This window comes from Pantherophis guttatus, chromosome 13, assembly GCF_059756535.1.
Source record: "Pantherophis guttatus breed Tessera chromosome 13, ASM5975653v1, whole genome shotgun sequence".
In the NCBI taxonomy this organism is placed as follows: domain Eukaryota; kingdom Metazoa; phylum Chordata; class Lepidosauria; order Squamata; family Colubridae; genus Pantherophis; species Pantherophis guttatus.
In genome coordinates, this window is record NC_142075.1 from 17,721,572 (window position 1) to 17,747,739 (window position 26,168).

Consider the following 26,168-nt stretch of genomic DNA (forward strand, 5'->3'; position numbering starts at 1 on the left):
GCTAATGCCATTTGTTTAGGGCCATGCGTGAGATGTCCTGTTGCGTTTGTGTCCTGCTTGTGTGGGCATCTGGTTGGTCACAGCTGGAACAAAATACCAGCCTTTAGTTTCATTTACCAGATTTATTATTTTTACATTCCCATGTTTTTTTTTTTTAAATTCAGGGCAGGAATTTGGGTTCCTCCAGATTTTACTGTGGTGTAATTTCTAGTGAGCTTCAGACAAAATGATGTGTATTTCGCAATGCTGGGAGCCTGACTTTACTTACAACATAAGAAAGGATGCAGATCTGCCTTCTGTCTTCAGTGTTGTGTTTAACAGCAGAAAAGTGTTAAGAAATCAGTATCTCACTGTAAGATAACTGTCAGCCTTTAAAGTATCAGTGTTAATCTGAAAAGGACCTGATCTAAAAGGGGATTATCCTTGGAAAGCAGAAGAGTGATTTGTCTGGTCTAATGAAAGCCACTTAATTCAACTACGCAATTACTCAGACATCACATACATCCAGTGGTGGGATTCAAATAATTTAACAACCGGTTCTCTGCCCTAATGACCAGCTGGGTAGGCGCGGCTTGGTGGTCATGTGACTGTGTGGGCATGGCCAACTCAATGTCACTCACGTCGATAGGCGCTTCATCTTAGCTGTTACAATGTAATAAGGGTTAACCGGAGAGGCAGTTTCTGTAAGCAGGGCAATAAAGGTTAGAATGTTTCCTTCCTGCCTTCCTTACAGGATTAGCCCTGTAAAGTGGGAAAAAAAACCAAAATGAGATTTCTTCCAACAACCGGTTCTCCAAACTGCTTAGAAAGTTAACCGGTTCTCCCGAATAGGTGCGAACCGGCTGAATCCCACCACTGCATATATCCTTGAAATCCAAGCATAAGGGACTGTACCTGTATAAGAGAATATTTGTAGCTCAGGGCTGAAATTTGGACTCGTCGGTGCTCTCTGAGCACGGTGGTTTCCTTGCAGATGTTTGATTACCCAACTTGGTAGCATCCTCACAGCACTGATGACGTTACCTAGTTGGGTCATGAAACGTCTGCAAGAAAATCGCCAAGCTCGGAGACCATCAAGGAGCATACCCCATAAAACGGGGTATGCTTGGCCCAGGATCATGTAGTTCACTGGGAATAATGTCATGTTCTTTAACGATGATGAACTTTGGTTTGACTGTGTGTTCATTTTTTATTTTATTTTTTTAGATATGGATGAATGCAGCATACGAAACATGTGTCTTAATGGGATGTGCATCAACGAAGATGGGAGTTTTAAGTGCATTTGCAAACCTGGTTTCCAGTTAGCTGCAGATGGACGTTACTGCAGAGGTAAGTGCTTATCTGCAGACCTTGCAATGGGTGATGCTACGGAGCAGCAGTGCTAACTACCCGGATGTATGCCAGTGAGACTTGGACTGCATGCAGGAGGCACGCTAGGCAATTGAGCCACTTCCACACGACCTGCCTCCACAGACGTCTGAGGATCTGGTGGCAGGACAAGGTGCCAGACACAGAAGTCCTCTCCAGAGCAGGCCTGCCTATCAGTGTTGATGAAAGCCCAGACACGTTGGGCAGGCCAGGCCATGTTGCAAGGATGCACCAAACAGCTCCTCAATGGTGAGCTGTCTCAAGGAAAGTGATCGCACAGGGGGACAAAGGAAGCAATACAAAGATACGCTGAAGGCCTCTCTCAAGTCCCTGGATATCGACACCACCTCATGGGGTGGAAACCCTGGCACAAGATCGATCGACATGACCCAGGTTGATCCACCAAGGCCGCCAGACCTTTGAAGACAGACGGACAACCACAGCACAAGAGAAGCACGCACTCTGCAAAGCCAGAGCTGCAAATGCTGCAACAGTGGTGCCCACACATGCCTGCCCGACATGTGGCAGAACATTCCGTGCCCGTATTGGCCTTACCAGCCACCTGCGGACACACCGTGGAGGGAACCTGTTAGATGTCAAGGTCCTCACAAACCTGTTAGATGTCAAGGTCCTCTTCGAAAATGATGGACGAACGCAGTGGTGAAATCCAAATTTTTTACTACCAGTTCTGTGGGCGTGGCTTGATGGGTGTGGTGTGGCTTGGTGGGCGTGGCTTGGTGGGCATGGCAGGGGAAGGATACTGCAAAATCCCCATTCCCTCCCCACTCCTGGGAGAAGGATATTGCAAAATCTCCATTCCCACCCTACCCTGGGGTCAGCCAGAGGTGGCATTTGCCGGTTCTCCGAACTGCTCAAAATTTCCGCTACCAGTTCTCCAGAACCTGTCAGAACCTGCTGGACGAATGTCATCATCAATGGGCGATATATTTAATATGAAGCATGCAGGGGAAATATATCATCCTAAACACTCTGCATTAAACTTAAGGTATTGTGTTAATACAATTATGTTCCATCTCAGAAGAAAACTTGGCTGTTGTAACGAAGATCCTTTCAAATGTTCTGGATTTAAGAAAACTCCTTGGCAATATCTATTTTGACCACTAAACAGGATGTTCTGATGTTCCAAAGACACAACAAAACAACACATCATTCATTTGAGGGCAGTGTTGTCTTGTGATGGAAGGAAAATGGTGGAGTCTTTTTGAGTTTATTTCTTTGTGTCCAACTCATCTGCCAAGACCCAGGACAAAGAAATGCATAAAATTTTGATCTTGTTTATGTACAAGGTATGAGAGCCACTTTGCAATATGGACTAGAAACTGAAAGACTCTGAGTTCTAATCTTCCCATAGGCATGAAACAGTGGTGGGTTCCGCCCGGTTCCGCCCGGTTCCGCCGAGCCGGTAGCGGTGACGATATGAAAGGATGGAAGGCTGAGTCAACCTTGAGCCTGGTGAGATTTGAATTTGCAGTCATTGCAGGCAGCTGGTGCTACTTAACAGCACTTTAGTCTGCTGCGCCACCAAGGCTCTTGTTAGACCATAGCAGAATTTTGTCTCTTATTGCAAAGAGATAGAAACGTAACCTCTTGCCTAAGGACTGTGCTGGAAACGGAGGAAATTTTAACAATTGGTTCGCCTTTTTGGGTTGAGCAGGAGATTAGAAGCTAATGCGCCAAAGATATAAGCAATTGGAGTTTTGAACGAGCAAGACTGTATTGTGTGCCAAACAACACAAGCTAAATGAAACACCGAGGTGCTTTCCTCTCCATTTGCCCTTTTAAGGTTGGGGGTGGGGGGTGGGGTGGAGTGGGCAAAAGTAAGAAAAGGCCACACATGCCAAATATTGTGTATACTGAAGGGGAGATGTTAGGCTATGATTATATTGTTAAAGGTTACTCATCTACCCACTCGGTATTTTTAAAACATTTCTCTAATTCTCAGTGTTTAGAGAGAGAGAGAAGAGGGAATGGGGGGGGTGTTTAAATGCGCAATCGCCATATCAGGAAAAGAAAGGCATTTATTTCCTGCTGGGCAGGAGTGTGTGAGTGCGTATTTGTGTCAAGCCAAGCAACAAGCAAATTCGGTAACACAATTGGGATCAATTCTGTGGTCTGTGAGGCGCCTGAAAAATGGAAGACCGGGAAGGATTGTGCTACTTTATAGGAGAGCAAAAATAAATCCATGCACAGAGACACAGAGAGAGAGAGAGTGGGAGGGAGGGAGGGAGGGAGGGAGGAAGGAAGGAAGGAAGGAAGGAAGGAAGAACGAAGGAAGGAAGGAAGAGAAAGAAAGAAAGAAAGAAAGAAAGAAAGAAAGAAAGAAAGAAAGAAAGAAAGAAAGAGAAAGTTGCCCTTCGAAGATAAATACTTATTGACTTTGCAATGAAAGAGAATATCTGTAGCTCAGGGTTGAATTGTGGAATCTTGATAGTGTTCTCTGAGTTTGGTTGCTTGCTTGGAGACGTTTCATTACCCAACTAGGTAACATTATCAGTGCAGCTGAGTGTGGGGTTGGCTCCCTGTCTGTACAGTATTGATTGGGGTGTGGTTTTCCCCTTGGTAGTTCCTTGTCCTTGGAACTTTTTTCCTTGCTAGTTATGGGTAATTTCAACATTACTGTAATCAAGGAATTGCCAAGGAGAGGACCTTTATGTATTTACTTACACCGGGGCTTATATGCCTCTCCAATCAAAACTGATTGAGTGGCTTTCAGACCATGTTTACATAAACAAAGTGCAAAGCCTAAAGCATAAATAACAACACGTACAACACGCAGTGCCAGAGAAAGTACAGGACAGGACATTCATGAATTTCCACATTACAGGGGGTAGCTGTAGCTCATAACATTCTCACCTCAAGTTCTCCTGAATAAACCCAGGTTTTGTGGCCTGTCTGAAATCCCAATAGTGGTGATAGCCATCCAGATCTCAAAAGGAAATGCTACAAGGAGTTGAGAAGGCCCTCTTCCAGAGCCTCTTTCTGGATCTGAAGAGGGTTCCCATCTATGGGATTTTATCAGATACGGTCAGTTGGGAGAAGGTGGTGCTGAAGCAGAAGTGGGTTGCATCAGGTTCTGACCAGTTCTGGAGAACCGGTAGTGGAAATTCTGAGTAGTTCGGAGAACCGGTAGTAAAAATTCTGACTGGCCCCGCCCCACATCTATTCTCTGCCTCCCAAGTCCCAGCTGATTGGGAGGAAATGGGGATTTTGCCATATCCTTCCCCTAGAGTGGGGTGGAAATGGAGATTTTACAGTATCCTTCCCCTGCCACGCCCAGCAGGCCACGCCCACCAAGCCATGTCATGCCCACCAAGCCACACCCACAGAACCGGTAGTAAAAAAATTTGAAACCCACCACTGTGCTGATGATACTTACCCAACAGAATATGATCTATTTATTTGTGTACACCATGAATTGTATAGTTAACTATACATTGTATATACATTGTAATACAATACATTGTATTGCTAACTAGGGCATACAAAACCTTTGCCAGACCAATTCTCAAATACAGCTCGTCTGCCTGGAATCCACACTGTACATTAGACATTAATACAATTGAGCGGGTCCAGAGGTATTTCACGAGAAGAGTACTCCATTCCTCTGCTCACAATAGAATCCCTTAGGCCACCAGGCTTGAAATTTTGGGCTTGGACAATCTGGAATGTGCTGCCTGCGGTCTGACCTAAGCATAGTACACAAAATTGTCTGCTACAACGTCTTACCTGTCAATGACTTCTTCAGCTTCAACGTCAATAATACATAGGCGAACAATTGATGCAAACTCAAGGTAAACCGCTCGAAACTCGATTGCAGAAAATACGACTTCAGCAACAGAGTGGTCAACGCCTGGAATGCTCTACCCGACTCTGTTGTTACATCCTCTAACCCCCACAGCTTCAACCTCAATGTGTCTACCGTGGACCTCACCCCATTCCTAAGAGGTCCGTAAAGGGGGCGTGGATAAGCACACCAGCGTGCCTACCGTCCCTCTCCTCCTGTCCCCATTTATTTGTACTCATTTCCTTCGTTCACGTCCATGTTCGTATTCATACCTGCTATCTTGTACATGTTTGACAAGCTAATAAATAAAAAGAAATGAATAAGCTCCATGGAACCCTTTGCATCTCTCATCCCAAGTAGTGAACTAAACTTTAATCTTCAACAAAACGGTCTTTTGTTTCTTTTTAACAGATATTGATGAATGTGAGACCCCAGGAATATGCATGAACGGACGCTGCGTCAACACCGATGGCTCTTTCAAATGCGAATGCTTTCCTGGCCTCGCGGTTGGGCTGGATGGACGTGTGTGTGTCGGTAAGACAACGTCGTGGCTGACGGTTATGCTTCAGGGCAGGGGTGGGTTCTACTTACCTTTACTACAGGGGTAAAATCTACTTACTTTCCTTACCGGTTCGGAAGCGTACGCGTCCTGCATGCATCACATGCGTGCGCAGAAGGTAAAAAACACATTACTTCCTTGTTAAAACCAAGAAGTAATGACATCCGGGAGGGTGGGCGGAGCTTTGCTCCGCCACTGCTACCAGATTGCCGAACCACCGGCCAAGATCACTACTGGATAGGGCGATCCGGTCCAATCCGGGAGCATTTCACCCCTGTTTTACTACCTGGTCCTCATCGGAACCCCAGAAGCAAAACATTTTCAAAGCAGAAACCAAGAAAAATCCAGGTGCCTGTTGGAAAAAGGACTTTTGAGACAACCACCACCTGGATGATTGAGAATTTCCGTAGACATCGCAGTTTTGAGTTTTTTTTTTTTTTTTTTAATTTTGATTTATATGCCGCCCTTCTCCGGAGACTCAGGGCGGCTTACAATGCGTTAAGCAATAGCCTTCATCCTTTTGTATATTTATACAAAGTCAGCTTATTGCCCCCACAAACTGGGTCCTCAATTTACCTACCTTAGAAAGGATGGAAGGCTGAGTCAACCTTGAGCCTTGGCGAGATTCGAACCTGCAGTAATTGCAGGCAGCTGGTCTTAATAACCAGCTTAATAACAGGGTGCCTTAGACCACTGTGCTACCAAGGCTCTTCTTTTCTGAAAGCTGATTCGCGAGGATTCATTGCGACAGTTGCATCTGTGGCCCGTTTTCAGCATCGTATGTTAATAAACACGGACAATTTGGCTTTTCCAACCGAAACCATTGAAGAATTGATGTCCTGCCTGAAAAACCTCCAACTTTATTTTTTTTTAAAAAAAACAACACGTGTTTATCCAATGTTGCTGAGCGTAAAGTACCAATCCATTTATAAGGGCTGATGAGTCCCATTTGCTGTGCAATTGATGTGTCTTCATTACAAATTTCCTCCTTTCGACCTCATTTTGGAAGGGCAGGGAAGGGAACAAAACAACGATCAATTAGTAGGAATTTAGCAATTAAAATGCGTTCTCCGGCTCTTCCTAATTTGGTGCGATGCAGGAATGCCGTTGCTGTTTTTCAACAAGGAAAAAAAACAAAACAAAACGAAACCTAAGAACGACCCTTTTAAAAATATAAGAGCGTGTAGGAAACCATCAATAAAGTGCCTCTGATAAGTACAGATTGGGCTGACCAATGTTTTAGCTTCTTGCAACTGTGATTCAGATCTCAAGCACGCAGCAAGGCAACACGCAATATTAAGAATGATTTGAATCTGCCTTAAAATGGAGCCGCTCAATTATTATGTTCGTTCCAAGAGTTATCTATGAATTAGGCATTCCTTCCAAATTCCTGCTTTTAAAATAAATGCAAGATGGCATGCCTTGACCTACGTTCTGGTACACGGAGTGACTTTCCATCAAATTAACATACCTTAGCAAATGGCAACCTGATTAACTCGACTTTTGTATATTTAGCCTTTGACAGGTTGGCAAAGTAACTGAAGCAGAATTGTTTTTAGCAAAGCAGAGTGCGGATTGTGTTCGAGGAAGTTCTAACTCTGGTCAGGTTGAAATATCTGGAGAGGAGATCGATGGCTTCTGACAGTTTTTTTTCCCACTACTTCTGTAGCCGGATAATCCCAAAGTTAGTTACTAGTCAGGATCCCCCGGTTTGGATTAATCCTATTGGAGACTTCAATGACCTATGGAGAAAAATAAAATAAAAATATCACTGACTTGGCAGAAAATGGAGAGTTTCCACCCATGGGAATGGAGTAGCTAAATGTAAAAGAGGAAAGCATTAGTAAACCATGGAAAGAGATTAATCCTTTGGGTAGGAGCCTTAGATTAAAATGAAAAAAAAAAAATCCCTGGAATCTGGTAATTTGGATGGCTAAAATTTGGTGATGGCTCTTAGGCGTGTCTCGAGAAAACTATTTTTCAATTGTCAGCATATAGCCGTGACGGCGAACCTATGGCACGCGTGCCACAGGTGGCACGTAGAGCCATATCTGTGGGCACGCGAGCATTGCCCTAGGTCAGCTCCAGCGCGCATGCGCGTACTGGCCAGCTAATTTTTGGGCCTTCTGGGTCCACTGGAAGTCAGGAAACGGTCCATTTCCGGCCTCCAGAGGTCCTCCGGGGAGGTAGGGAAGGCTGTTTTTGCCCTCCCCAGGCTCCAAGAAAGCCTCTGGATCCTTGGGAGGGCGAAAAATGGACCTACTGGGCCCACCGGTAACCTTTTTGCCGTCGTGTGCCAAAAGCGGGGGGAGTGGGTTAGGGTTAGAGCACTTTGTATATCCCCATGGTGACGTGATCAAAATTTGGGCACTTGGCAACTGGCATGTACTTATGACTGTTGCACTGTCCTCTGGGTCCCGTGTTCACCATTTTTAACTTTTCCAGCCGGCTCCCAATGAGCAAAGTCAATGGGGGAGGGAGCCAGATTCATTTAACGACCCTGAGATTCACTTAACAATGGCAGCAAAAAAACCCAAACAAACAATGGCCGTAAAATGGGACAAAATTCTCTTAACGACTGCCTTACTTTAGCCATGGAAATTTTGGACTCAGTTGTGGTTCTACGTTGAGGGAGTTCTGTAGTTCTCTTGGCAGAAGAAGGAGTGTGGGAAGGCTTTCTTTGAAGATGACTTCCTCGTCTAGACCGCAGTCTGGAAGTTTGATGGAGGTTCTCCATCCAAGCAGTTTCCAGAACTAGCCTCGTTTTACGTTCTGGACTTAATCTAGGTTAGTTAAATGCTGCCACCTGCTGCAGCTTCTGTGCACACAGTTACCGGCTGTTATCATTTCTGTGGAGCTTCATGAGGAAAACAGGGTTAGACTTGCTTGGGCTGAAACAACGAATGGCATTCGATGTGCTAGGCACAAGAGGAGGAATCTGATGGCCGAAATTAACCTTCAGCCATTAATTTTGGGTTCTGCACAATTGCTGAACTACAGTATTACCTCAAAAATGCTTTCTTTTTCCAAAAGGCAGCTAGACTTCGGTTGCCTTTTGAGGAAGAAAAAAATAAAGCCCAGATGCCTTTTGAAAAAAAGTGCTTTTGGGACAACTGTGACTTGGATGACTGAGAATCGCCATAGACAACTACAATTTACGCACAACTGTAGTTGTGGGAGTGGGATGATGAAGGTAGTGCTTCGATGAGGATGTGAGGACATCTGCCACCCCACTGATCGCCAGGGTTGATTCGACAATGTCTGAAACATCACCGTTTCTCCATTCCTAGTTTAGCAGATACAAAGAACTTTCTGAATTAGGGAAAAATGGTTGCTCAAAGTAACCATTTGAGGTTAATTTTTTTTTTAATTGAAAACATTTTGAGAAAAGAAACAACGGAGGAGGCTATTTGTCTCTTGAATCATCCCTGAATCAATGGGAGAAAATGCTGTGGAGATTGTTGGAACTTTGAATGCAGGTCATAAGAAGCCACCAAGCATGTCCGTAGTAACTCCAACTGGTCGTAAGTCAGGGAGTACCTGTAACCATGTACCGTGTTTTCCCGAAAATAAGACATCCTCTGAAAATAAGCCCTCCACAGAAAATAAACCCTCCCCGAAAATAAGCCCTCCCTGAAAATTTCCTCTGGTTAGGGTTAAGGAGACGGAGCTGTCTTGCTCCACGTGCCCCAAAGTAATAAGACCTCCCCGAAAATAAGGCCAAGAGCTTATTTCGGGGTTCAAAAAAAACATAAGACAGGGCCTTATTTTTGGGGAAACACAGTAGCTACAACTTGGTTGTTAACTGAAGAGATTGCTCAGTGGAACCACGACTGTGCTTATGAATCTTACTTCAGCTTGCCTTTTCTCTGCAAAGTTTGCAAATGTGAGGACTGGTTGCAAAGTTACTTTGTCATCACGGTTGTAACCTCAAACGGTCGCTAAACGTGGCAATCTGCCATGAAAAGCAGAACTGTCTGTACAGCTTTCCGATTGAATGTATTTGACAGCTTTTTTTTTTTTTTTTTAAATCTCTCTCGTTCAGATACGCACATGCGAAGCACATGCTATGGGGAATACAGAAGAGGCCAGTGCGTTAAACCCTTATCTGGCGCCGTCACAAAATCCGAATGCTGCTGTGCGAGCACAGATTACGCCTTTGGAGAGCCTTGCCAACCGTGTCCTGCGCAAAACTCAGGTACAGTGTGATTTACCCAGCCTGAGATTTAAACCCCTCCTTTGTCGCTTGTAAAGATGTTCAGAAGGCTAGACTAGAATGTTTAGTTAGCACCGGACAGAGGGGCTAAACAATGATTTGATTCAATCTTTTCGGACCTCAACATATCTAACAAATGCTACTCTGTATTTTTTTTTTTAATCTTACTTTGTTCAGTGACAGACAGTATAATTATTTTTTCTGCATGTTCTCAGGTTCATTCTGAATTTTGTCTACTTTTAAAACGTACTTACGTTTTTGGCATTTCTTTAAGTAGCCCTTTCTAAAATGTTCCATCCATCTATCTTCTCTCTCTCTCTCTCCTTTTTCCTGTCTCTCTCTCTCTCTCCCCCTCTTCCTGTCTGTCTGTCTGTCTGTCTGTCTCTCTCTCTCTCTCTCTCGCTCTCTCCCTCCCTCTCTCTCTCCCCATCTCTCTCTTTCCCCGTCTCTCTCTCCCTCTTTCTGTCTGTCTATCTGTCTTTCTGTCTGTCTGTCTGTCTGTCTGTCTGTCTGTCTTTCTGTCTATCTATCTATCTATCTATCTATCTATCTATCTATCTATCTATCTATCTATCTATCTATCTATCATTCTATTGATTGATCGATCTATACCATCTATCTATATCATCTATCATCGTCTGTCTGTCTGTTGTCTGTCTCTGTCTGTCTGTCTGTCTGTCTATCTATCTATCTATCTATCTATCTATCTATCTATCTATCTATCTATCTATCTATCTATCATCTGTCTGTCTATCATCTGTCTGTCTGTCTGTCTATCTATCTATCTACCATTCTATTGATTGATCGATTTATATCATCTATTTATATCATCTGTCTATCTGTCTGTCTGTCATCTGTCTGTCTGTCTATCTATCTATCTATCTATCTATCTATCTATCTATCTATCTATCTATCATTCTATCATTCTATTGATTGATCAATCTATATCATCTATATCATCTATCATTGTCTGTCTGTCTGTCTGTCTGTCTGTCTGTCTGTCTATCTATCTATCTATCTATCTATCTATCTATCTATCTATCTATCTATCTATCTATCTATCTATCTATCATTGAGTAAGCTAACATGCTGCCCATCTCACTGTTGAATGAACCTAGTTGCTCACCTGCCAAACCTGTTGTATGTTTATTTTATTTGGGGGCAAAAATGTATGTTGGGGGAAAAAAAAGTTATATAATGACAGATTCCTCTAGGTGTGCAAAAATCTTTATAATGTAGTAGTAGCTGATGATAAAATGGCATCGATGTGCATAAAATATCAGGTTTTGTACATTTCTCATGCCCCTAATGGAGGATAGAAGAAATGGAAAATTACATCATTCTGTAAGAAGTTTTTTAGGGTCATAGAACTTGCCAAATACTGTAAATATTCTCAAATGTATGTTTGCACATTGTAGCTGTAATCCGTTTTCCCCAAACTCCTCCTAAATTGTAATCTCTGCTTAGGCGGTGGTTATTGAAACACCCCTGAAGTTTCTTGGCCCAGTCTCTCAGAAAAAAAAGAATATTCTGGAATGCCGAGTCCAGAAATGGGTGTATTGTGTGTATTTTTTTTTTTAAAAAAAGAAAAGGCATCATGAGAAGCCTGTACATGCTTAACCTCTATTTTAACTGGCAGTTCTGAGAAGGAGACACAGAAGATCTCTTGAAGCGAATTCAACTGGCTTTAATCAATGTGCAAACTTGAAAGAAAGACAGCTACTCTCGGCCATGTTAGTTCAAACAGTAAGGAAGGTTCTGGAGAGCTATCGGAGCAAGAAAAAGCTTGCTGCTATCAGCTCTCCTTTTTTAAAACTATGCAACTGAGCCGTAAATGCAAATGGCCCTGTGCCACGGACTTCTGTTTTGCATTTGAATTAATTTCACAGAACATTTCCACATGTGGAAGCATTTTTTTCTCTCTCTCTCTCTCTCCTCTGGACTGTGTTTTGAGCACCTTTACTATAGTTTGAGAACGGAGGGTAAAATAGAAGCCAGCTTTCAACTTTTAATTTTTTGGGATGGTGAGAGCTGCAAAAAATTCTCCTTTTTTTTTCTTTTTTAAGAAGATGTTGGATAACCATTTCTCTGAAGTGGTGTAGGGTTTCCTGCCTAAGCAGGGGGTTGGACTAGAAGACCTCCAAGGTCCCTTCCAACTTTGTTTTCTTGTGGGTTTTTCCCCCCCTTGGATAGCTCATGAGAGGGACATTTTCCTGTGTGGCAGTCAGATGCTCTTCTCTGCGGTCTATGAGTTTTAGTTTTGGTAGAAGAGAATATTTGTAGCTCAGGATTGAACTCTGGGGTCCTTGGTGCTCTCTGAGCTTGGCTGTTTTCTTGCAGACGTTTTATGACCCAGTTAGGTAACATCATCAATGCTACTGTGCTAAGGTAGCCTTCATATACCCTTTTCTGTTGGTTGGGAATGTTGTGTAAGTTTCCCCAGTTTACCAGTTTCTTTTGCTGAGATGTAAGCGACTATTTTCATTGTTAATATACAACTGTGCTGCAGCCTGCAATTCTAACAATATTGGAGTTTTTTTTTTTTTTTACAATTTCTGTGGAATGAAAAGCCATGTTCATTTCACTTGCTTCTCAACCTTCCCGTGTATCATGCTAAGCGCTCAAGTGATGCTTTGAGCTTAGTGTGATGTTCAACCCACCCAGGATAGCTTAGTAAAGGCATGAGCCGAGGTGGCGCAGTGGTTAGAGTGCAGTACTGCAGCTACTTCAGCTGACTGCTAGTTCAGCAGATCAGCGGATCAAATCTCACCAGGCTCAAGGTTGACTCGGCCTTCCATCCTTCCGAGGTGGGTAAAATGAGGACCCAGATTGTTAGGGGGCAATATGCTATTTAGTATACAGTCTTTGGTGTAAGCCGCCCAGAGTCCTCGGAGAGTGGGCGGCATAGAAATATGACTAATAAAATAATAAATAAATAAATAAATAAAGATTGATGTGGCTTGCTCAATTGCGGTTGAAAAGAATCCTGGTTTTGCAGTGTAAACCAGAACGGTCTTTCTCTAATGGCTAACCTGGGGAATCCAGAGTGGGATGGAGCCCATTATAACAGTAGCAGAGTTGGAAGGGAGCTTAGAGGTCATCTAGTCCAACCCCCAGCTCACGCAGGAGATCTATATGAGGGATTTGAACCGCTGACCTTTCTGATTGACAAGTTCAGGGTCTTAGCCACTGAGCCATTAAATGGCTTGTGTGACGTGTTGTCGCCGGGGTGAGAGGTGGGGGAGGCTATTATATTATTTTATTATTTTATTATTTTCTTATTTTCTTTTATTCGTTTTGTTTTTTATACATGATGTTTTATATCCCTGTAAGCCGCCTTTGAGTCGGCATGTGCGAATAGGCGGAAATATAAATTTTGTAATAAATAAATAAAATAAACACATCCTCCAGTCTTAAACTCACAGAAGAGGGAGGAGACAAACCTGCTTCATTCAAAACAGTTGCATTTCAACATCTTGAAAATTACAAACTTGTGTTTGTGTCTTTTTGGTAGCAAGTCCTGTTGAGGTCAATGTGTCCCATTGCTCCAAAATCATCTTGTAGAAGACTCCAGAACCCTCTGCATTTTGTCTTAAATATATTCTAAATCTCTTATCTAATTTTTCCTCGCTTTTTTCTTCTTCTCCAGAGGAATATCACGGTCTTTGTAGCAGCGGACCAGGGATTACGGCAACAGGAAATGGTAAGCTTGTAGCTGAATTTCATTCAAAATCAGTGTAAAGGAGTACGGGATGACATTTGCCGGAAATGCTCTAAACAAAAGATAGATAAATCCTGGTTGTTCTCATCATCATCATTTAATGACCCCATAATCCCTTGCGGGGTGGAGTTTGGGCCACTGAACGGAGGTAGCAGAGTGTTTGAATGGCCAGATGCCTTTCCTGTCGCCAATGCGAAGTTTTGTTCAGGAGATATATTCTCAGTGTGCCCAGAGAGAGAGAAACTATCTGCCTCTACCTAGGATCGAACTCACAGCCTCCTGATTGTGAAGCGAGAGCTCCACCTCTAGGCCACCGCACCACTCTTATATCCTGGTTGTTATGATGGGTTAACAAAAATTACATATACCTGTTACTAATATTATATATTTTTTTGCAGATATCAATGAATGTGCATTGGATCCTGACATATGTCCCAATGGAATCTGTGAAAATCTGCGTGGAACATATAAATGCATATGTAACTTTGGATATGAGGTGGATTCAACTGGGAAAGTCTGTTTAGGTAGGACGTTTTCTGTATTTCTCTAACACTCTCCCAGATTGTAGCTCATCATTTTTATATTACTTTCAACTTACCGGTAGGGTTTACCATTTGCTATTCTTATTTCCGCTTAATCCTTTCAATTTTCTTCTCATCTTCCTGATCCCCTGTGCTACGTTTTCCTTTGTTATCAGATTGTGTGATCCTTATTTGCTCATTCTACTTAGGAAGGTTATTTTTTTCTGCACGGTGAGAGCAATGGGGCTCAACTGCCTTTCCTGCCTTGAAGCAGGAAGCGTACAACACTTCCACTGTGTCTAGTCTGATGAAAAGAAGGACCAGGGGTGACAGGATAGCAGTGTTCCAATATCTCAGGGGCTGCCCCAAAGAAGAGGGAGTCAAGCTATTCTCCAAAGCACCTGAGGGCAGGACAAGAAGCAACGGGTGGAAACTCATCAACGAGAGAAGCAACTTAGAAGTAAGGAGAAATTTCTTGACAGTGAGAAAAATTTATCAGCGGAACAACTTGCCCCCAGAAGTTGTAAATGCTCCAATAACTGGATGTTTTTAAGAAGAGATTAGATAACCATTTGTCTGAAATGGTGTAGAGTTTCCTGTCTAAGCAGGGGGTTGGACTAGAAGTCCTCCAAGGTCCCTTCCAACTCTGTTATTCTATTCTATTCTATTCTATTCTATTCTATTCTATTCTATTCTATTCTATTCTATTCTATTCTATTCTATTCTATTCTATTCTATTCTATTCTATTCTATTCTCTCCACTCCCCTCCCATTCCATGTTCTTCTCTTCTCTTCTCTTCTCTTCTCTTCTCTTCTCTTCTCTTCTCTTCTCTTCTCTTCTCTTCTCTTCTCTTCTCTTCTCTTCTCTTCTCTCCTCTCCTCTCCTCTCCTCTCCTCTCCTCTCCTCTCCTCTCCTCTCCTCTCCTCTCCTCTCCTCTCCTCTCCCCTCCCCTCCCCTCTCCTATCCTATCCTATCCTATCCTATCCTATCCTATCCTATCCTATCCTATCCTACCCTACCCTACCCTACCCTACCTACCCTACCCTACCCTACCCTACCCTACCCTACCCTACCCTACCCTACCCTACCCTACCCTACCCTATCCTATCCTATCCTATCCTATCCTATCCTATCCTATCCTATAGTTGTGAGGCTCAAATGGGTAGTATGGCTGCATCTGGTCATCACCCATTTAGTACCACCCAGGGAGCATGTGTAGCTTAAGAAATGCCACGAACGTGGGCATCTATTGCTTCCCAATAGTCTACGGTAATGCTTCTCAGTTTTTTCTTCATCACGGGCCTCCTTTAAATACCTTTTGTGGCTACGGATGTGGCCACGGACCCCCCCCCAAGACTTAACTCAGCATTTAAATCATAACATTTCTTAAAGCCTTTGTGGACCCTCTGTGACAACATTGCCCCTCCCCCAGGGGTCCACGGACCATAGGTTGAGAACCACTTGTCTGTGGTCTATGGCCCCATGCCCTGAAAAAGTTATCAGTTTTGAACTAGACATATTAAGAATGTTTTGGCGTGTTCCTTTCTGCATTGGTGACTCAGCTCCTGGATCAAATCTCTTAGAGCGATTTTATTGCCTTCCAGCAGGCCACGTTGATAAAATGCTGCAGGCAGATAAAATGTCAGGCTTAATAAAATCTGTTATAAATATAAAGTATATTTGTATACTGTCACATAATATAAGGTTCAATGGATCACTCTGGAGTTTTATGAGGGGTCCAGACGATACGGCTCTCCCTATGGTGTTCTGTTGATTTCCCACGACTTCATCTTTTTATCTCAAGGGAGGAAATATTTTTAAGAAGAAAAACATAGATTATCTGGAGGCTAAAACACATGAAGAACAGTTGCAGGAACTGGGTATGTCTAATCTGATGAAAAGAAGGACTAGGGGAGACAGGATAGCAGTCTTCCAATATCTCAGGGGCTGCCAGAAAGAAGAGGGGAGTCAAGCTATTCTCCAAAGCACTTGAGGGCAGGACAAGAAGCAATGGGTGGAAACTAATCAAGGAGAGAAGCAACTTAGAACTAAGGAGAAATTTCCTGACAGTTAGAACAATTAAATCAGTGGAACAACTTGCCTCCAGAAATTGTAAATGCTCCAACACTGGGAGTTTTTAAGAAGAGGTTGGATAACCATTTGTCTGAAGTGGTGTAGGGTTTCCTGCCTAAAGAGGGGGTTGGACTAGAAGACCTCCAAGGTCCCTTCCAACTCTGTTATTCTATTCTATTCTATTCTATTCTATTCTATTCTATTCTATTCTATTCTATTCTATTCTATTCTATTCTATTCTATTCTATTCTATTCTATTTTACCCTACCCTACCCTACCCTACCCTACCCTACCCTACCCTACCCTACTCTACTCTACTCTATTCTATTCTATTCTATTCTACTCTACTCTACCCTAACCTAACCTACCCTAACCTACTCTACTCTACCCTACCCTATTCCTATTCTATTCTATTCTATTCTATTCTATTCTATTCTATTCTATTCTATTCTATTCTATTTTATTCTATTCTATTCTATTCTATTCTATTCTATTCTATTCTATTCTATTCTATTCTATTCTATTGTTCGTGACATCTTTGATCTGTCTTGAAATACCCATTTTTCCTGGTCGTAGGGAGAAGGATGGGAAACTCGTACAAAGCACAAAAACTGCAGATAGTTACTCCATTGCCATTGACTTTGAAAACCTTCTTCATAATATTATAAGGAAAATCATTCCTGTTAGTGAAGTCTATTCCTTTCCTTAAATAGAAACTCATTTTACAGCTTCATATGAAAGAGACCACCCCCCAAAACGGAAAGAAACATTTACTGTATGCCATTGAAGCATGTTATTTTTGCAGACGTCACTGAATTCTCTTAATTATTTTTGCAGACATCGATGAATGTGCCGTGAATAGGTTGCTTTGTGACAACGGGCAATGCAGGAACACCCCTGGAAGTTTCACCTGTACCTGCCCCAAGGGATTTGTGTACAAACCTGATCTACAAACATGTGAAGGTAATGAAAAGGCTCCTCAAATGTTCTGCTTGGCTCTAAAGCGGGGGGGGGGTTGTCAAATGTATAGGCTACATCCCAGAGTCACGTGATCCCTTTTTGTGACCTTCTGACAAGCCAAGTCAATGGGGAAGCCAGATTCACTTTGCAACCATGTTACTAACCTAACAACTGCAGTGATTCACTTAGCGGATGTAGCAAGAAAGGTTATAAAATGGAGCAAAACTCACTTAACTTAACAAATGTTTCACTTGGTAACCTAAATTCTGGGCTCAATTATAAGTCAAGAACTATCTGTGTTTTTGACCCGGTTGCTTTAATCCAGAACCTGGAATGAGTTAAGATAAATTCATGGAGTTCTCCATTCGCAAGTTGCTCTGTCAATAAGTTGAAGACAGCTGTGACTGGCTTACGTGGAGTAGTAGCAGTGGTGAGTTGCTATCAGTTTGCTCTGAATCAGGCCAACCGATGGCGGCGGTAGTGGGAGACTCCGCCCACCTGTCCGGACGTCTCTGCGTATGCGCAGAAGCTTCTGTGCATGTGCAGAAGCATGGCGCATGAGCCCATGAGCGAACCGGTAGTGGCCGAAATTGAAACCCAGTACTGAGTAGTAGGTCCTTGCTATTGATTGGGTATCGTAGGTGAAACCCAAACAATTTCTCCAAGCAGAATGCTGGAGGATCTGTGAAGAGCAGCTTCAATCATTTCGTGCCACACCATCCAAATGTCGGAATTCCATCTTCTCCGCTGAACAGGAAACATATATTATTTTGACATAATCAAACGGAGCACTCTCTGAAACTCCGTCTTCCTCCTGGCCATTCAAATGTCCTCTTTGCTCTTCTAGATATCAACGAATGCGAATCCAGCCCCTGCATCAATGGAGTGTGTAAAAATATCCCTGGCTCTTTCGTCTGCGAATGTTCTCCCGAAAGTACTTTGGATACCACAAAAACCATCTGCATCGGTAATGTATTCTTCTGAGCGTCCCATCCCCCCCCACTTTTTAAGAGTGTCGTTATGGCACACCTTACCGGTCTGGTCATGGTGAGGATATTTGAATTTGTTCTGACTTAGGCTTCCCCAAAAAGCATGAAGCAGAATCCTGGTCCCGACAAAACCCCTTTTGTTAAACAAACAATGAATTCCTCTCATTCACCTTCAGCAAAGTCTTTCAAGGGAGAATTTACAGTCATAGACCTTATCTGGCTTGGAGAGCTGCCAGGCCGATATCTTCAAAACTTGGCAAAGAGTCTTGGAGAGTCACAAACCAATTAGGCGAACTAATTGTCTCCTGCAAACTCCACTCCCCCTTTTGCCCCTCTTTTATTCCCTCTGGGAGGGGCCATTCATTGTTCACCTGTGGCCTTACTCCCTAGTCGACCCTTGTTCTTTAGCTGTTCCCTTCGTCTGGCAACTGTGCATGAGCACACCGGGAACAGGCTCCAGCTGTTTGTCTGCCTCACTGATGTCTGCCTCTGAAGGCAGCTGATAACTGGCATCCGGCCCTGGCCCCCTCTCTGCCTCCGACGCAGAGCCTTCATCAGAGCCTTCCCCAGACTCCAGGACTGGCCCATGTTCCTCCCCAACCTCCTCACTGTCCGAATCAGCTGCCAGCTCCACTGGCTGCTGGTGGGCCACAACAGAATTAGCATTCCCTTTGCACATGGGAGAAGCATAAGATAGGTCCTTGATCGTGCTGTGTTTGTTTACTTTAACAGAGACAGTGAAAGGCACCTGTTGGCAGACCATTGTGAATGGGAGATGTGAAATAAATATCAACGGGGCCACGTTGAAATCTCAGTGCTGTTCCTCGCTGGGTGCTGCTTGGGGCAGTCCCTGTGTCCCGTGCGAAAAAGGTAAGACCTCATGCAAAGGTTTATCTGTTGCATTGGGGGGAAAATATTCTTCTAAGAGGAGGAAGTAATTCCCAAATCATGTCTCATCAATGCATGGTTTTGGCAGAAGAGTGCCAGAAGGTTGATGTCAAGTTTCGAGGTCGTCTCAAATAAATTGCATTTCAAACAAAGTCTTTGAAGAAAAACTCCTATTTATTAAGCACGACATTCTAACCCCACTCCAATCGAAGCCAACACTGACTTCCAGCCCCAAAACCCTCCCTTTCCGTTCCCCACTCCCCTGCACTCATTGGCCATCTTCCAAGTCATTCTACCCCTAATCTACTCCAGCTCAAAGGAATTTCCCCCCTCCCATCCCATCTCCTAGGGGATATTATCTCCAGGGAAAATATTGAATTGAAAATGAATACAGCAATGGAGAGAGAATAGAAGGAGGAGTAGAGGGATAGATAGGAGGGGAGAAGAGAGGAAGGAGAGAGCTGAACAGAAGAAAGGGAAAGGAGAGGAAGAAAGAAGAGTAGGAGAGAAGGTTAGAAGGGAGGAAGAAGGGAGGTGTGGGGGAAAGGAAAGGGAAGGAGAGACAGGGAAGGAGAGAAGGAAAGAAGAAGGAAAGAAGAAAGTAGAAGAGGATAGAAGAAGGGAGGGAAGGCAGAGAGTGGAGAAGGAGAAGAAGGATTGTTGTAAAATAAGGGCGATGGAATGGTAGAAGAGCAGCCCCGAAGATATTTAAATTGTTTAATGAACTAATATGAAAGTCAAAAGAGAATATGTATGATCAACAATGGATAAGAGACTGTACATTTAAGACATGTTCATGAGAAATAAAAATAAAAAAATGTTCAAAAAAAAAGAAAAAAGAAATATTACATCATGTTTTGCAAGCTCAGGGAATGTCCACACAATTTTCTTGCAGATTGCATAATAAACCACAGAGAGCTTCCCATCAAACAAACCTTACCGCAGATTATTGTGAATAGTCTTTTTGTTATTTACTCCTTTAACTTGTACGCAAGGATATAATGTAGGCATTGCAGTCCCACTCTAATTAGGAACAATTCCTTTTGAAATACGGTAGATTTTTCCAAGAAAACGTTCTTAATACTGTCCTGATTATTCCCGCTGGAGTGCTTTGTTCCTTCTTGTAACCCTTTTCCTTAATCATTATTTATTGTCACTTATTTGGAAGTGTTCATGCATAGAAGAGCTGCGTCACTTCTTCTCCAATTAAGTTTGTGTTCTGAGTGACATTGTTCTCATTTGCTTTAGATCCGATATGTTCAAGAGGATATTCAAGGATAAGAGGAAATCAGTGTGAAGGTATGTATTCTTACCTTGCAATCTAAAATAAAATGACCTATAATAGGCAGTGGTGGGTTGCCCCCGGCTCGCACCGGTTCTATAGAACCGGTAGTAAAACTGGCGGGAAGCTCCACCCACCAACCCTGACGTCATCAAAATGCTTCTGCGCTTGCGCAGAAGAGCACGCAAGTACGCGAATAAAGCGAGCATGAGCACGCAGCCTCGTTGCAAACCGGTAATAAAGGTAAGTAGAACCCACCCCTGCATATAGGCAATGGGAGAAAAAAATAATTATTTAAAGAAATATATTAATTCTGTCTATAACTGTGTGGAAAATGTTTGCTTTTGAAGCTTGTTTAGAGTGGAATTTCACAAACTGACACTCACTATTTTGACACCGAGAGTGTAATGTTTCAAGTACAAAAAAATTACAGTACAGAATTTTGAGAGCGGACTGTCAATTTTTTAAAAAAAAAAAAAGTGTATGAAAATTCATGCATGAAAGAGAATGACATAGAAGGAACAAGTATGCAGAACAATACCCTAAATTTCAGAAAATGTGTTCCGAAAGGAAATTTGCATACCCCAAAAGCATGTTTCGTAAGAACTGCGACCCGTTTTTTTTTGTGCAAAAATTTCCCCCCGATAGAAGAAAACCTAAAAGATGGGAAAATAAGAAACTGAGTCCAATCGAAAGAGACAGATTCATCCATCCTTATTAACAACTGTTTTTGCAATTGCATTCTTTTGGCTCTCGAGGGAAAAAGGACGAGCCGCAAATTACAACATTGCATTTGGTATTGCAAAATATTCCAAGTGGATGATGTGTTAACCCTTCTTTCTTAGGGTGGGTCTGAGGATGATTCTGGTTTTCTTCTTCCTTGTCTCCAGATATGATATAACAGAGTCATTGTCAGCGTTCCAAGTAATGCACCCATTGAAAGCAGAACTCTGAGGCTGGCAAATTCCTCAAAAAAACAATTTATTAGATACACCATATTGGCACAACTGGTGAAAGCTGACTCTAAAAGTTCCCGCAGCTTTCACCTAATTAAAAAACAAAAGTTTCCCCTTTCCCCCAAGTCACTTGGTCATGCCGTCCAATCAAGGTACTGGCCAGTTGCTTGGTTACTTTGCTCCTCCCCTGGCCACCTGTTGGAATGTCCTTGGTTCCCACAGGAAAACTTTCTTGTTTTGGCTACAAAACCCCCTCTAGCTATTTCCCCTTCCCTGCCCCTTCTTCTGTTTTGTGGCAACCCTGAGTAGAATGGGTGGAAACCTTGCTTGAGAAGCAGAAGGTTAAGTAGAAATGCTTGTTGAGGAACTGAATTGATTAAATGCAGCTGTGGTGGGATCCTTGAGGACCGGATGGGATGTCCTCTTGTTCTGACCTAGGCTTCCTTAGAAGGTATAAAGCACAATCTTAGTCCCACAAAACCTTTTTTATTTATACGACTGTAAATTACTTTCATTTACAGTCCACAAGGCTTGATAAATAGTCTTTCAGAGGAAGGTTATCAACACCCACCTATCTCACATGGAACGCTGCCAGAGAGCTAATTTCCAGACGCAGGGCAAGGCTAAACTTGGCACAGAGTCACAAACAGAATTTTCAAATCTTGAATCAGACAGATGAACTAATTGCTTCCTGCAAAAGTTCACAACCCGTTCACTCTTCTTTTATATCTTATGGGAGGGGCCAATCATCTCCAAGCCTTACTCCCAAGTTGACCCTGTTTTCTTGTCATCTGGCAGCGCACACTGGGAACAGGGTCCCGCTGTTCTTCTGCCTCGCTGCTGTCAGACTCTGGAGGCTGCACATAACTATCAGATGGCCTTGGCCCCCTCTCTGCCTCCGACACAGAGCCCTCATCCGAGCTTTCCCCAGCCCCCAGGACTGACCTATGTTCCTCCCCAACCTCCTCACTGTTCAACTCTGCTGCCAGCTCCAATGGCCACCAGCGAGCCACAACCCCTCTTCCCAGCAGTGTGGTTGTCAAAGGAAGTGAAAAGAATGGTGTACATCATGTTTTGAAGGTCTTCCCTCCATGTTTATCCCTTTCCCCGGCCTGTTCCTTTCATTGTTTCCTTTGTATCAGTCGCCATTGGAAGTAGTGCTGATAGAATAGTCTACCTTGATTGCAAAGCTTCCAAGTTGACATCCATAGTCCTGTCCATTAAGCTCTTTCCTCAAGCACTGTATGCCGTGTTGGGTCAGACTGACTAACGCAACCTGACACAGCACAGCTGCCGGATCCGTTTGAAAACAAATGATTCCCATATGTGTCGTTTCAGGAGGAGAGTGAGAGAAGGAACGGCCCATCAACTCCCCCCCCCCACAACTGTGTCCCTAATCACTCTCTCTCTCTCTCTTTTTTTTTTCTTTTTTTCTTTCCAAAATAATGACCCAATAGCTTGGATCTATCCTATCACAGATAGACTGTACATAACTTATCTAACCCAGGAGAGGAATAAAGGGGATCCGCCTAATCCAGATTGCAAGGGGGAAGACTCGGAACATTTTTCCAGTGTTCGGACATGGAAAGTTATTCTTCCAAGATAGTAGTCTCGGATAACGGGCACTGGCTTTTCAGCATTTTTAAAAGCTAACGGAGTCATTTCCTTATGGGCCGATGGTGAACAATTTCCCCTTCCCACTGCTCTCTTAAATATTCTTTCTTAAGCAATTGTGTTAAGAGCCTGGCATGTAGCCCTTTTAAATGTCAGATGTTTTTGCAGAACAAATTTGGATCCTACAGTTGCAAGTTTGTCCCTTGTTCTTCCAAAAACTAACAGCCTGCAATAATTCTCTCATGTATTTATTTGTTTATTTATTTATGAAAACTTATAATGGCTGCCCAATTCGCATTTAATGACTCTGGGTGGCTTACAAAGATTAAAAGGCCAACAATAAAAAAAAAAAAGGAATCACTCCCCCCAACCCCTTGCTGACAACAATCAAATCATATCTTTGATTGATGTCATTATTTTTTTAAAATATCTTTTCCTATACTCCTGGGGCTACCATAATATGGAGGCAATACCGTTTTCCCACGGTAGGAAATTGAAGTCAGCTCTGTTTGATATAATTAAATTTAAGTCCTTAAAAATGGAAACATTTTCCTACGAATCACAAATGTCCCTAGATTGTGTCCTAAACGAATAATTTATGTGTTTCTTTTGCTTCTGAATATAGTTGGCAAACCATGTCTAAAATAGTAATAGAGATAGCTTTCTCCCTTTTGAAAAAAACAGTATGATAGCGATAGCAACACCACTTAGACGTATATACCGCTTTCCAGTGCTTTCCAGCCCTCTCTAAGCGGTTTACAGAGTCAGCCTCTTGCCCCCAACAATCTGGATCCTCATTTTACCCACCTAGGAAGGATGGAAGGTTGAGTCAACCTTGAGCCTGGTGAGATTCGATCTGCCAAACTGCAGGCAGCTGGTAATCAACAGAAGTAGCCTGCAGTACTGCACTCTAACCACTGCACCACCGTGGCTCTTTGATGGAAGTATTGGATCCATCTGTATCTCTACTGACATTTTACATCTTTCTTTTTCAATATGTGCGCAGATGTCAATGAGTGTGTAGTGTTTCCTGGGGTGTGCACCAATGGCCAATGCGTCAACACTTTGGGATCCTTCATCTGTCAGTGTCCCAGTGGAATGACCTTGGACGCAACTGGACGGAGATGTATTGGTAAGCGTTCAGGGTTCTAATCTTGTAAAATACGATGAAACCCTCTGGGGGCAAAACTCATTCAAGGCTTCATTGTTCTGATTGGTCACTTTCACGTGAAGTATTAGTACCGCTTTATAAAGCCTTAATAAGGCTACACCTGGCAAACTGCATCCAGTTTTGGTCACCACATTAGAAAAAAAGAAGTTGACACTTTGTGGGGGGAAAAAAAGTGCAAAGAAGAGCCACTAAGACGATTAAACGCCTGGAGACAAAAACAATATGAAGAACGAATGCAGGATTTAGGTTTGGCTAGTCTAGAGAAAAGAAGACTAGGAGGCAGTGGTGAAATCCAATTTTTTTTACTACTGGTTCTGTGGGCGTGGCTTGGTGGGCGTGGTGCGGCTTGGTGGGCTTGGCAGGGGAAGGATACTGCAAAATTTCCATTTCCACCCCACTCCAGAGGAAGTATACTGCAAAATCCCCATTCCCTCCCTGCTCTTGGGGAAAGGATATTGCAATATCTCCATTCCCACCCGACTCTGGGGTCAGCCAGAGGTGGTATTTGCCGGTTCTCTGAACTGCTCAAAATTTCCGCTACCGGTTCTCCAGAACCTGTCAGAACCTGCTGGATTTCGCCCCTGCTATAAAATAATAAAACTGCATAATTTAGTGTCAGGATCTTTCTATCACACGTGGTGGTTATGTAAGAAAGCCTGCGGTTTTTGGTGCCAGATTAAAGAATGGTTGGAGGAGATATTTAATTTAACTTAATTTAATTCATCGCATTTCTATGCCGCCCAACTCCCAAGGGACTCTATTGGACCAAAACATAGGTCTGAAGCCAGAATTATTCCTATTAGGAATCACAAAAGAGTAATATAGCAAAGAATTGATATACTTAATGCTGCACATTATAAAAGCAGCGAGTCTGGTTTATGCCCAATACTGAAAAAAGGAAGAAACTCCCCCAGAAGAAGAAATAATAAAGAAAATCTTGACTTGTGCAGAAATGGATAAGCTGACACTAGAACTCAAGAACAAGGACGAGACAGAACACTATAAAATTTGGAACAGAGTGTGCCAATGGTTGGAAAGGAGAAAAGGAGTTGGAACAAAAAAGAATTAGGGTTTGTAAAATGGATACTGGATAATATTTAGACAAATTATGTCTAAATTTGGACGAGGGATATGTATATAAGAACAAAATAGTAATGTATGTTAAATAGTAATTATATTTGTTGTTATGTTAAAAATAGGTATAGATATAATAAGACTGGGATGGTCACTCTAGGTCCAATGTTTTTAATAATTTTTTTTTAAAAAACTGCATAATTTGAGATGATAACTTAAAAATGTAAAACCACGTTATAAAATTGCAAAAGGTGGAGGAGGGTTTCAAGATTTTCCAGGTGGGTGGTGCTCCCTTGATCCTTCGTTCTATTCGTTTTCAGTGATGGATTGCTAAATATCTCCCCTCCAACAGATATTCGCTTGGAGTCCTGCTATTTGAAACACGATGATGAAGACTGCACCTCACCCATCGGAGGCCGACACCGGCTGGATGCTTGCTGCTGTTCTGTTGGGGCCGCCTGGGGACCTGATTGTGACGAATGTCCCATAAGGGCCACCCCTGAATACGAAGCTCTTTGCCCGAGAGGACCAGGATTTTCCACCAGGGGAGAGATTATAAATGGGAAACCTTTCTATAAAGGTGAGACAAAATGGCTGCTCCTGCAAAGAAGGCTTCCGATGAATGTACCCTGTTTCCCCGAGAATAAGACCTAACTGGAAAATAAGTCCTAGCATGATTTTTCAGGATGCTCGTTATATAAGCCCTACCCCCAAAATAAGCTCCAATTAAGATTGTCAGCCAGATGGGTGCATTTAGTAATGTATTTCCCCCAAAAGAAGATCTAACCAGAAAATAAGCCCTAATGTCTTTTGGAGCAAAAATTAATACAAGACCCGGTCTTATTTTCGGGGAAACACGATATTTGTTTAATTTCTCCTGCCGTCCTTTGAGGCAAATCACAGGGCAAACTCCCTGTTGTGGCTGGGTTTGAACAAATATGGAGAGGAAGGCAGCTTTCTTGGAAACCAC

The 26,168-nt window shown here is 42.9% G+C and overlaps 1 protein-coding gene across 2 annotated transcripts in view; it reads left to right on the forward strand.

Moving 5' to 3' along the window:
- Nucleotides 1–26,168, forward strand: part of FBN1 (fibrillin 1) — a 189,338-nt gene that overhangs the window by 88,241 nt on the left and 74,929 nt on the right. For both annotated transcript variants that reach the window (XM_060693282.2, XM_060693281.2), the window contains exons 15-25: nt 1,207–1,329; nt 5,585–5,707; nt 9,778–9,930; nt 13,598–13,651; nt 14,068–14,193; nt 17,102–17,227; nt 18,072–18,191; nt 18,946–19,083; nt 20,350–20,400; nt 23,960–24,085; nt 25,551–25,778. In XM_060693282.2, the coding sequence (XP_060549265.2) occupies nt 1,207–1,329; nt 5,585–5,707; nt 9,778–9,930; nt 13,598–13,651; nt 14,068–14,193; nt 17,102–17,227; nt 18,072–18,191; nt 18,946–19,083; nt 20,350–20,400; nt 23,960–24,085; nt 25,551–25,778 (1,368 nt within the window). The remainder of the gene's footprint in view (nt 1–1,206; nt 1,330–5,584; nt 5,708–9,777; nt 9,931–13,597; nt 13,652–14,067; nt 14,194–17,101; nt 17,228–18,071; nt 18,192–18,945; nt 19,084–20,349; nt 20,401–23,959; nt 24,086–25,550; nt 25,779–26,168) is intronic.